At 32.0% G+C, this 12,494-nt stretch overlaps 2 protein-coding genes across 4 annotated transcripts; one reads left to right on the top strand and one right to left on the bottom strand.

Annotated features, from left to right (window-relative positions):
* Positions 1-232: 232 nt before the first annotated feature.
* On the bottom strand, positions 233-8,188 carry LOC148234034 (secernin-3). 2 transcript variants are annotated; one of them, XM_088188082.1, is made up of 8 exons: positions 8,058-8,176; positions 6,875-7,034; positions 6,609-6,805; positions 5,874-6,174; positions 5,623-5,814; positions 3,342-3,479; positions 2,662-2,741; positions 1,940-2,075 (listed from the first exon to the last, which is right to left on the bottom strand). In XM_088188082.1, the coding sequence occupies exons 2-7, from the start codon at positions 7,022-7,024 to the stop codon at positions 2,664-2,666; spliced, it is 1,056 nt and encodes a 351-aa protein (XP_088044208.1). In that variant the 5' UTR covers positions 7,025-7,034; positions 8,058-8,176; the 3' UTR covers positions 1,940-2,075; positions 2,662-2,663. The 2 variants fall into 2 exon arrangements, with proteins under 2 accessions (XP_088044207.1, XP_088044208.1); XM_088188081.1 differs by lacking the exon at positions 2,662-2,741 and having other exon boundaries at positions 233-2,075; positions 8,058-8,188.
* A 394-nt stretch (positions 8,189-8,582) lies between these two features.
* LOC148234035 (uncharacterized) lies at positions 8,583-12,294 on the top strand. 2 transcript variants are annotated; one of them, XM_088187662.1, is made up of 4 exons: positions 9,291-9,315; positions 9,388-9,435; positions 9,530-9,608; positions 9,670-12,294. In XM_088187662.1, the coding sequence occupies exons 2-4, from the start codon at positions 9,433-9,435 to the stop codon at positions 10,950-10,952; spliced, it is 1,365 nt and encodes a 454-aa protein (XP_088043788.1). In that variant the 5' UTR covers positions 9,291-9,315; positions 9,388-9,432; the 3' UTR covers positions 10,953-12,294. The 2 variants fall into 2 exon arrangements, with proteins under 2 accessions (XP_088043787.1, XP_088043788.1); XM_088187661.1 differs by having other exon boundaries at positions 8,583-9,435.
* The last annotated feature ends 200 nt before the right edge of the window (positions 12,295-12,494 follow it).

The following is a 12,494-nucleotide window of genomic DNA, read 5'->3' on the forward strand; positions in this document are numbered from 1 at the left end:
TACAAATTAAACTCTTTTTGATCTAATTATGATAAATTCATACTTTTAATTTGATGCGTATTTATTAGTAGCCATATTATTTTTATTGCAAGTGCAAACTATAATTTGTTAGTTTTGGACATATATTGGACATTCATGAATAGGCAATTAATCCAAATTTTTTGGTCCTTAAAAAGCTTTAAATCAATATTTTTTTTACAAAATATTGGAATATTAGTATTGATATATTAAATTTGTTTTATTTAAATTTTTCATGAAAACTTCAAGGCAAGTATGTTATATGACATTTTTGGCGAAAATATAATTCACTTTACTAAGTTTTGTTCTTTTTCAAATAAATGCATAACAGTATAACTGTAACATATTTGTGCTATTTAAAAAAATACGTTGGGAGCCGCCGATGCACTTATGCGTCATTCAATATTGGTAAAAATAATGTTCACTTGACTAAGTTTGTGTGCTCTTTCAAATGAATGCATAATTGATCAGTAACATATTAGTTATTTGAGAAAAAACGTTAAGAGCCGCTGACGCACTTATGCGTCATTCAATATTGGAAAAAATAACATTCCCTTGACTAAGTATTGTGTGCTCTTTCAAATAAATGCATAATTGATCAGTAACATATGTGTTATTTGAGAAAAAAAAACGTTAGGAGCCGCTGACGCACTTATACGTCATTCAATATTTGAAAAACTAACATTCACTTGAAGTTTTGTATGCTATTCCAAATGAATGCATAATAGATCAGTAACAAATTTATGTTATTTGAAAAAAAACGTTAGGAACCGCTAACGCATTTATGCGTCATTCAATATTGGGAAAAATAATATTCACTTGACTAAGTTTTGTGTGCTCTTTCAAATAAACGCATTATGGTAGATCAGTAACATATTTGTGTTATTTAAAAAGCACATTATGAGCCGCTGACGCATTTATGCGTCATTCAATATTGGAAAAAATAACATTCCCTTGACTAAGTCAAATGAATGCATAATAGACCAGTAACATATTTATGTTATTTGAGAAAAAAACGTTAGGAGCCGCTGACGCATTTATGCGTCATTCAATATTGGAAAAAATAACATTCCCTTGACTAAGTTTTGTGTGCTCTTTCAAATGAATGCATAATAGATCAGTAACATATTTATGTTATTTGAGAAAAAACGTTAGGAGCCGCTGACGCACTTATGCGTCGTTCAATATAAGGAAAAATAATATTCACTTGATTAAGTTTTGTGTGCTCTTTTAAATGAATGCATAATAGATCGGAAACATATTTATTATTTAAAAAAATACGTTAGAAGCCGTTGACGCATTTATGCGTCATTTAATATTAGGAAAAATTATATTCACTCGACTAAGTTTTGTGTGCTCTTTTAAATTAATGCATAATAGATCAGTAACATATTTATGTTATTTGAGAAAAAACGTTAGGAGCCGCTGACGCACTTATGCGTCATTCAATATAAGGAAAAATAATATTCACTTGATTAAGTTTTGTGTGCTCTTTTAAATGAATGCATAATAGATCGGTAACATATTTATTATTTAAAAAAATACGTTATGAATCATTAAATATAATTTTACCAAATAATATAAGAATATTTAAGGTTATGTAGCACACACCTTTCATAAAAATATTGTTAGTTACTTGTAATAAAATGTGGTCTTTTTAATTCAAGAAATTGTTTAAATACTTTTATATACCCAGAAGGTAGTAGAGAATGATTCAGATGATCAGTTAACGTGTAAATTATTTTCTTGGATGTCTAATATATGGTCCAAAACTTGCACTATTGTAGAACACATAGCCTTCACTTTTCCGTTCGCCCTCATATGGTACAATTTGGTAGAAAGCCAAAATGATCGGCAGATTAGCGATAGAATTTGGTTTCGGTCTCGACGCAATCCTTCATCAGCTCGTCGAGCTCGTTCAGCTCAGCATTGGGTACGTAGTCGTGCATAACCTCGGCCAGTTCCACTACAACCATGTTCTCCATGGCGAACAGTAACTCCTGCACCTGGTCGGAGACGGGCTGCTTCGCGTGTAAGTCGAACAGTGTGTGGGAGCGCTGGAATTTAAACGCAAGTTGTGAGCATACGTACCGACGATGAGTGCGACGGCCGCATTTATACCAAGAGCTGAGCTGATCCGACTCCGAATTTAAAGAACTGATCCTGGAAAGTACCATGAAGAAATTTTTTGCGCAAAAATCGCTCTATTTAATCACTCTTGGTGTAAACGCTAGCTATCATCGTCATTGTGAGTAACAATTTGAATCTATTGCATGATGCTACTAATAAAGTATTGTTAATAAAATATACGTAGTAGGACGCTTCAGTCCGGTTAAACAGACTATACTCACTTTATTAGTAGCATTACTGTTACGGACCATTTTAATAATGCACAGAAAATTAATACAGTAATTTTTAATTATCCGCGTATTATTAATCTACGGTTATGTTACACAATTAAAAATATTTTTTTTATTTCATAGGTTAAAATAAGTAATTATGATTTATTATTAATAAAATTACACAAAATAAGTATAACGAGTGATTACTCTATATACTTATAGAATAATATAGACTAGGTTATTCAATCAACTGATTTTTTGGCAGGCGATCGCGTTGCAATCCGAATCCGAAAACACCTACCTTCAATCTTCAAAAAAAATTTTGAACAATGCCAATAATCTGATGTATGACGGTTTAATCTGATACGTAGATTCTTCTTGCTATCGACAAAAAATATGGATAGATATAGATCATTCGAGTTAGCCTACAAAACTATATAAAACTAAGTAAATATTAGATTTAGATCAAAAAGTATTAAGTATCGTGTCTTTATAATGTTATGACACAATAATTGATATGATTCAATAAGTATGAAATTAAAGAAGACAGATTCTTTTCAAAAGCGTAAGCGAAAAATAATGAATAATCTAATCATAGTACTATATAATAAATGATTTGGTTTTCTACCATATATATTAGTAATCAATGATAAATGAAAATATTAATAGACCAAATAAATATATTCTAAGAAGAAAAAATAAATTAAATGAGTAAGAAACATAGCTCAAGTAGAAACCGAAACTAAACCTAACAAACTTTTGATTGTATGAAAATAAATTATACCCGAGAATAACCAATGATTTTTAAATCGCCTATAATGAATGATACTTGTGTATATTTTTATACTTGAAAATTATATATGTAGTAGATGTAAATTAGGCATATTTTATAGAGGAAAGCCAAGTTTAAGATTATTAGTATTTTACAGTTATTAATTGAAGATAATCCGATTGTTTAATTGAAATAAATATTATACTTACGTTATTGGTGGAGCTAATGGTGTGATGGGAAATCTGAGCATTCGGTGTAAAAATGAACGGCTTGTAGACCGAGAGCCTAGGATCGGGAGTACCTGTAAACCAATGTATGCTTGGAAGCGAGTTATTCAAAATGGATACCTGAAATTGAAAAACAAAACAATAAGTCATCTATGTATATGTTTATCTGTTGCGTTGATGGATGAGAATCTTAGTATCGCGACACTTATTGGTAAAAGTGGCTGATTTTGTTAGTTTACGACCATTTGTTATCGTAAATATACTCTAGAGCAGTGGTTCTCATTTGCGGCCACCAAAGGATTTTGCTGCGGCCACCATAGATTGGTAGATTGAATGTGTATTTAAATACATTTTCATCAGTAAACATTATTTCAACTAGCGAAAATATAATTTCACTTATAGGTGCTAGTGAAATTATATGCTGCTCAAAAATTACTCAATTTGACAGTTGCGAATTATACATTTGCTGTTCAAACCAAAACCCAGTCTACACTACATTAACCAAATGCAACTTGTGCTAATGAAAGTTTGAAAATTAATTATTTTTGAACTTTGAAGTCCAACATACAAACTAAGTCAACCCAATTCTCAAAGAAAAATAAGCGTAAGAAGTACAGACAGACGTCGCATCTCACATATTGCTCCATAATTTGTCTGCACTTTGAATTTACTGTTTTAAAAATATGATAGCTATCCTTACCCATATTACAAAAGACTTCTGATATGAGAGTATTGATTAAAGTGTATTCAAACCAAATTTTGGTCGATAGAAGGGCGCAAAAACAATTATCACTTCTCAGAAGTCAAAAGCAATAAAATCGTGTTGGTGCTGTCGCAGTGGGAGCACTCGGTATCAAGCTGTGGTTCTAAATGAATTAGCACAGCAAAGAAATTTGGATCTAACATTGCAATAGAACACTGCCGGTCAACATTTTAAGACCAAAACATGCAATGATGTTCATGTCACGAATTCACTCTTTTTTCTTTTAAATAATAAAAAATATATATAGAAAATTCAAGAATAAACTATTATTTATATTTACCATTATAATGTAATACTTTTTTTTAATCGCTATTTCTTATTTTATGCAGTCGTAAATGCTGACAAGCGTGACTAAAGCCATTCAGATGTTAACTATGTGTCAGTGAAGGTTTAACGACTCGTTTATTTTTTTTCTCTGCACATTTATTGACATGCATTTGGAACTACTAAAAGCCATAAACTGCGAGTTTGTTTTGGTTTTAACTTAGTTTCATTCAAATTATTGGACCTTTTACAAGCGTTGCTTTTGCTGACATTCAAGTTTAAATTCTCTAGCTATAATGGGGCAGAAAAATAATCTGACACTTGAAAAAAGAGCTTCAATCATTACTCTTTATATGGAAAGCAAAACTCAACGTTACATTGCTCAAAAATTAGATATTTCAAAAACCGCAGTGTATGAAGCGATTAAAATATTTCAAAGTACAGGACTAAATTGTGATTAAAATCGTCCCGGAAGACCTAGGACAATGTCAAAACAACAAGATCAGCATATATCTTGTAAAAGAAATAGAATACTTGGAGCACCAGAAATTTGCTTCCTAGTGAAAAATAGTGGTATTGAAAATATTTCGTCGTCAACCGTGCAACGTCGAATACGGGAAACAAATCTTTAAGACAAACATTATAAGACCATTTTAGAATAGCTTTACCTATGGGCAGATATTTGATTGGACCAGATTTTGTATTCCAACCGGACAACGATACCAAACATGCTTCTAAATTATGCAAAGCGTTTTTACAAAAAAGGATTACTAAAAAATATGATTTGATGACATATCAAGCAATACGTTAATAAATTTAGTTAATAGGATGCCAAGAATAGTGAAAGACAGTTTGATCATTTCTTTTAGTTAACTTTTAAATTTGTAACTAAGTTTTAATGAAAGATATATGTTATATCTCTTATATAATGTCATTTTTATGTAATTATTTAAGGCATCATCAAAAAAATAGTTTGATCTTAAACTTTTAACTGGCAGTGTATGTGATGGATAAATTGATATAACCGGAAACAAAATTCAAGCGATGTCAGATATGAAAGTACTATGGAAATCTACTTCTTTGCAATATTTATAATATATCACTATTATTTTGCCAATCCGCTTATTTTGATTTCATTATTCGATATTCAAACATTGTTTTTTTTTCACTATCATTAAACATGTAGAATCTGACATAATAGAAAATATTTTTCCTCTTCGGAAATTATGCACTTACTTGACTCGACTGCGTCGGATACGTAGCTTCAATCGAATTACAAATCTCGACGTTCTTGGAACGCATTATTTTGAACATCTCCAAAGTGCATTCGTAACTACTTTTACTTTTCAATTCATCTAGTTTCGCATCGTCTCCTAGATCTCCGCTAACCTCTGATGCCGAGAAACACTTTGAAAAGTTGAACTCATCCTGAAATGATAACATTGCAAAGTATTTTGCGAGATTTAAAAAAAAGCATTTTAACTTACAGTTCCGTCCCACAGCTGCAGCTCTTTCGCTTTCTCCTTAAGATTCGTCGACGTCTTATCCATGCTAGTGGTGATGGTGTAGCCCTTGATGTGCTTGGAGGTGGTTATCTTCTGAGCGGCCCAATAAGGTCCACACGCCTCCAAGACCCAAGCGTTTTTCGGATCGGCGATGACGAAGCTGTTGTGGTAACCGATTTCGGTACTCTCTTCAGTGCAAGGTCCTCCCTGTCCGTAATTTTCGAGCAGATCTCCTATTACTTCGACGCATTCCTCAGCGGACGATCCTCTTTCTAATGCGAGTCTGTAAAATAACATATCACTGTCTAAATGTGCCAAAGAATACCCTTTATGTTGAAAGTGAAATGTAAAATAATAATTCCAAGGTAGGGTAATCAGACTACATCAACGAAGGTTAGTATAGTTTAGAACTGTAATTATGAGATTTAAAGCATTAACATATTACAGGCCGCTGATGTACTTATGCTATTACGTTAAAATTTTAAGTCTGGCTAATAAAACTGCCACATAAAAGTGCATTTTTTGCCATGTATAATTAACAGCAATAAAAAATAATAGCAGCTTTATTAATGTTAAAAAGAGGGAGACAGAATAGCCTGCAAGATGTACTAATGAAAATTAATATTAAGACTGCATTCCAGTCCAAAAGAAGTATAGAAAGACGACGTTATTTACAGTAAATAAAGGGTAACCAAACAGTTCATTTAAGATAGGTACCTGACAAGATCCATTCCGATAAGACGCTTTACAGTTGAATCAGCTTCGCCAGTGTTATAGCTGGACTTTAAAACGATGTTGCCGATTGATACGTTTTTATTATTGGATCCCATCTCGGCTCCCCAGGTCCACACCGGTTTGCTAAGAATCGTCGAGTTGACTTCATTAACGGATTCGTCTATTTCAATGTAAGTGCACTGAAAAATAAGTTAAAAAATACTATATTCAGTACAAATTTACTATGCAAAATATGGTAAAGAAGTTACCTTCAACTTGCTATCTTCGCGTTTTCCTCCTTTCACAAAATTTATTTCCTGCACTTCGTCTCGGGGTCGGTGCGAGTTTTTCGCAAAGATTGCTGTCCCATCCGAGTGGAAAGTGATGAGAACGTCACTCGAGATCATGTCCTTTGTCATCTTGTTGCTTCTGGAAAAGACAAAGAAAAATAACTTAGAATGGCAGTCAATTTAGAAATGGAGAGTTCTAACTAGCGTTGGGCTGTTTCTAAAGATACTAATAATTGCTTTCGTTACAAATATATGATAATCTTATGTCACCAAGACACCTCTAGAGAATGTGAAAAGTTTGGAGTTTGTCAATAAGTATTGTTGCCTTGTTGATATTAAAAAAATAGTTTCAGATAATTTGTTTTTTCTAACTTGACAAAATGATCAAACAAAGAACAAACCATTTAGATATTCTAGATGGTGCTGGGGGGGGGGGAGGGGTGATCGACCCCGTCGATCACCCCTTCCCCCATGTGGATTCGCCCTTGATTAGAACAATTCATGGAAGATTGTATGAAGCAGGATTACATAGTGGTATTGTTCAGTATATACTATTGGTCAAAAAAATATAGCTGCATAAGATGTTTTAAGGACACAAATTGGATTCCTACAGTACTAAGTGAAATACAAGTTAGAGCGACGAGATCAGTACGAGAGGCGCCCACTCATGTAATGTATGGAAAACGTGTGTAAATATTGTGTATAAGGACCAACATGACGCATTGGGAAAACCTGTCGAGTCATGACGGTCAGATTTATAAAAAACAGAAATAATTTTATCTGTATCCGTTCTAATAGTAATTATTACCGATCTAACTGATGAGTGATTGTGTAAGACTTTTAATTTTATAATCCTGTAACCCTATTATATTATTATTAATTGAATTTATTTTTTTAAGATGGCAGCCATGACAGGCAGGGGTGCCAATTTTAGAATCGACTAAGCTAATCTAAAATCGTAACCTATCGAAAATATGGTCTCTGATCACCAAATCGAATTAAATTGCTGATCGATATTACGCGACGACGAACTACTTAGCCGTGACGCGAGTGAAAGGAACACGTACATCGCTCTCACACAGATCGCATCCGATGCATAAAACGATATCTCATACGCGTGATTTGACGATCGAAATAACACCGATTAGGTTTTCAGACTTACTTTAAGGATCAGAAGAGTACGGGGAGTATTCGACCTACCGGCCGAACGTCAAGTGCGATGACAGCGCTAAAGTGAGCCACTATACGATACGACTGTACAGACACAATTGTACTAGCGCTAATTTTCACACTAAAACATTAAGCATTGCGCATGCGCAATTGTTTTTTCCGTACCCCACTCCAGCCATAAACAGCAACATGGCGACTTGCCTCGCGTTTAATCATATTAGCGCATGCGTATTATTCAATTATTGTTCGTGAATATTGCTATTACTTGATTTATAGCACACGCTCGATAAAAGTGGTACGGTTCCGTATCGACGATTGGTAATTATTGTGAGTTAATCGCATAAAAAATATGTGGATCAAAACTGCGCAACCGTCAATTAAAACTCGTTTAATATAACGTAAAAAATATTGTTTTAATGATGGTGACAGGTGGCAATTAGACATAGATTGAGCCGCCGCAGTAATATTTTATTGAATTATGAAGTGTTTGCATGGTACGAATGCCCGGATGATTGCCAGTCAAGAGAATAACTGTCACGTCAGTGCTACTCAAATGCCGCCAAGTTTTGGGGGCGAGTGCTTCCTGTGTCATGTGGTGGCTGTCAACGGCGACGGTGACTGACGATGGGGACACCTGGTTGGTGCACCCATCGTCTTGATGGTCCGCCAGCTCGAGTTCGGATCCAGGGAAGTTCCGGTGGGGTCGCAGCAAGCGGCTCTGCAGGGACTGGTGTGGGTGCAGAGCAGTAGCTGTCGGACTTGTATTCAAATCTGTTTATTCCTCTATTTGTGCTGTTCAGCCAATGATTTTTTTATTTTCAACAATTAAATTTCACCTATTATTCCATGTTATTACAATTATAAATAATTAAAGAGATATTTATGAATATTGCGGGTTTAAATCACTAATATTTACATGCGTATAGACTACACAGCTCAGTATTGCACGGATTTATTTGAAACAGTAAGAGAAAGGTTAATAAAAATAAAAAGATATTATGAATTTCATATTTTTATATTTGCGTGCTGTGAAATTGTACTATTTTATATATTATCCATTTATTCTTGAAATATTAAAAGTAATAAATAATAACCGTGTTATAAATATTTATAGTGGTTTATAATTACTGTTTTAATAAATAAAACGTGCAATTTTATTATTATACTATTGACTATAAATTTATATACATAATGGCCAAATAATTTAGTCATCTATCGTCTGACGTTTGCCGTCTATGATATAGGTTAAGGTGTAATGTCAATTTTGCAAGTTGTAAAAATCGGTACGTAGCTTACCATATGTTTTATTATGCATTTTATAGAACCTGGAGTTAAAAATCAAGGTGAAACTGCAAAACATTTGAGCGATGGTAAGTGTACTTATCATGTTAAGGTGAACAAACGCAATATATAGATTTAAAGATAAAATTACACCTTTAATTTTTTTATTGCATGTATACACAGCAAGAACGCACCGAGAAAGAATATTGTCTTAAAAAAGTAAAAATTGAGCAATGCTGGTCTAATGATATGCTTGAAATCGGTAATATATTTATTGATATTATAATTGTTTAAATACTTATTGCTTACTTATACTTTTTCAGAAACACACGACGTTAAAGAAATATTAAATACAGACACTGGTATTCTTGAAATTGCACAACAGCCTGAATTCATCAAGATTGAATGTAAAAACGAATATGAAAATGTTTCATCAAAAAATTATGCTGTTTTTACACAGCGAACTGATTTCTTTAAGACTGAACATAAAGAAAACTGTATAGAGATTCCATCGTTGCAGTCTGGTTGTATCAAGTGTGATCCCGACGAAAATTTAAATACTAACCCCATTGCTACGTTTTCCTATGATTTTATCAAGTATGAAAGCAGTGATTATAATAACGTTTCAAACGTTACGGAACAGTCTATTAAAGAAGATAATTTTAGTTTAAATTCTGATTATGTGGATACTTCGATTTTATTTCGGCAATCGAATATTTCACAGCAGTCCAATTTGAAATGTAAACTATGCAAAAAAAAATTTAAAACGAAAAATTGCCTTTTAAAACATGTTAGAAATACTCACTCTGTTTCAAATGAATTTAAATGTAAAAAGTGCTGTAAGACGTATAAAAATAAGAGCGCTCTAAACAGACATTCGTACTGCCACCTTGATTCTGACGGTTTTCAATGCGAGTTGTGCGGAAAAAACTTCAAATATAAAGGTTTCCTTGTAGCGCACATTAGAAACGTTCACTCTGATACTAAAGATTTTGAATGTGAAAAATGCGGTAAGAAGTGCAAAAATAAATATACATTCCGCTCTCATATCAATACTCATCGCGATTCTAATGATTTTGTATGTCAGATATGTGAAAAGACGTTCAAATGTAAAAGATACTTAAACAGTCATATGCAAACGCATAGTGATCCTAATAATTTTATCAAATGCGAGGAGTGTGGAAAGGAATTTAAATATAAATGTTTCCTTGCGGCTCATATGCGGAACGTTCATCGCGATTCCATTTTAGTCGAGTGTGCCAATTGCGGTAAGGCATTCAAAAATAAAAATTATCTCTTAAACCACATTAGAAAAGTACACGAGATTTTTAAAAGTCAAGCTTATCAATGCGACAAATGTGATAAAATTTTTAAATCTAAATATTTACTCCACAATCATATGTATATTCATCGCAAAACCAACGACTTTGTATGCGGCGTATGCGGAAAAGCATTCAAATGTAAAAGTTATCTTTCGGATCATAATAGGAATTATCACCGTGACTCTTATATATGTAAATGTCAACAATGTGGTAAAACATACAATGACATAATTCTGTTTCGCAAGCATAAGAATACTCATAAAAAATTAAAGGCCAGTATTTAAAACAATTAAAATTAAATATTACATAAAATTTGGCACTGTCAAATCCGCAAAGTTTTTAGAACTAAATGGTGCCTTATATTCTTTTCGTGTTAAGTAGATTTACATATTGTATCAGATATATATTTTAAGTTTTAGCTCATAAGCCAAAGGATAATTTTTTAAGAATTTGCGTTGTAAGATAAAGTCGATATTATCTTTAACACTTGCTGTGAAAAAATATTCATAGATAATTTTTATTATTGATTATGATATAGAGCTTAATAAAAATTAAGTTTTGTACTCTATACCATATTACACATATTTATCCAATTTTTCTATTGTATATAAATTTTGTAGCTTAATATAAAATACTCATTATTACAACATAATATCGTTAATATAAAAATCAATGCTTAGTATGAAATTTTTTACAAAATTATCAGTTTTTTGTGTAGTGACGTAGAATCTACTGCTGCTATTATATTTATCTGTTGTAGTTGATTTTATCATTTATACGGATAGTTTACGGTAACATTTTGTCATTGCTTAGCGTCAAATATAGCCATAAAAAAGTATAATAAAACTAAGAGATCCCATGATGACAATTTAACATTAAGAAGACGAAAGGTAGAAAAATTCACGTTGTACGAACAGGGGTACAGCTGGACCCCAAAGTTTTTTTACATAAAATTATATGACAAAACTCTGTACATGCATTTGTGCTCAAATAATAAACAGACCCTGCCGCATTTCCGCAAACTTTGCTCTTAATAATCAGAATATTATAACATGATTATTATATATACTATTTTAAGCTTTAATTTAAAAATTTTTGCTATTTCATGGCATTTCTTGTGTGAACGGACCAAATATCTACAAAAATTCTGAAAGTCATTTTAACACAAATACTGATTTTAAATCATCATAGGTAGAATTTGTCAAAAACCAATACAGCATATGTGTAACATATTAATACAGGACTTAACAAAATAATAATTGTAATAAAAAAATATATCACAAACCATGGAAAATCCATAGTTAGAATCTAGAGCACAGCATAGCTTTAATTGTATTGAATATATTATGTTATATACTATGCATCATATTATTGTAAGTATAATATTTTGCCAAAGAAAATGTGCATTCATTTTACATAAAAAATGAGTTATCCAGTCTTTGTGTCATTTTTTTGTTTAGTGTATTATGAAATCTACTTAAGTAAACAAATGTTTTTGTTCTATCGTATGTTAAAGAAATCTGTATAAAATTAGGTTTTTGCTAATGTTTCTGAGAAAACACTTTAGTTCATAATATTGTTATTTTGCCGTGTATTAATAACAACATAGACATACAACATCTGAAATATATTTTTTTTATTTACGTTTGTAACATATCTGGAGAACTAATATATATATTTATATATATATAATATAAATATACAATATATGCGTACGTCTGAAAATACAAAATAAAACAAACTATTCAGTTAATCTATCAAAAAGTTATCATTCACTGTATAACTTAGTTTAACATTACAGAAATAATAAATGCCAAAACTAATCT

The sequence above is a fragment of the Plectrocnemia conspersa genome, unplaced genomic scaffold (genome assembly GCF_051122295.1).
Source record: "Plectrocnemia conspersa isolate PC_06_02 unplaced genomic scaffold, ASM5112229v1 ptg000006l, whole genome shotgun sequence".
NCBI lineage: Eukaryota > Metazoa > Arthropoda > Insecta > Trichoptera > Polycentropodidae > Plectrocnemia > Plectrocnemia conspersa.

Excerpts from the sequence above, each read along its gene's own strand:
- LOC148234035 (XM_088187661.1), top strand. Across the intron at positions 9,609-9,669 it reads TAATGATATGCTTGAAATCG|AAACACACGACGTTAAAGAA; the intron begins GTAATATATTTA and ends ATACTTTTTCAG.
- LOC148234034 (XM_088188081.1), bottom strand. The coding sequence starts at position 7,024 with ATGACAAAGGACATGATCTCGAGTGACGTTCTCATCACTTTCCACTCG. Across the intron at positions 5,815-5,873 it reads TGCAGCTGTGGGACGGAACT|GATGAGTTCAACTTTTCAAA; the intron begins GTAAGTTAAAAT and ends TTATCATTTCAG. Across the intron at positions 3,480-5,622 it reads ATCCGACGCAGTCGAGTCAA|GTATCCATTTTGAATAACTC; the intron begins GTAAGTGCATAA and ends TTTCAATTTCAG.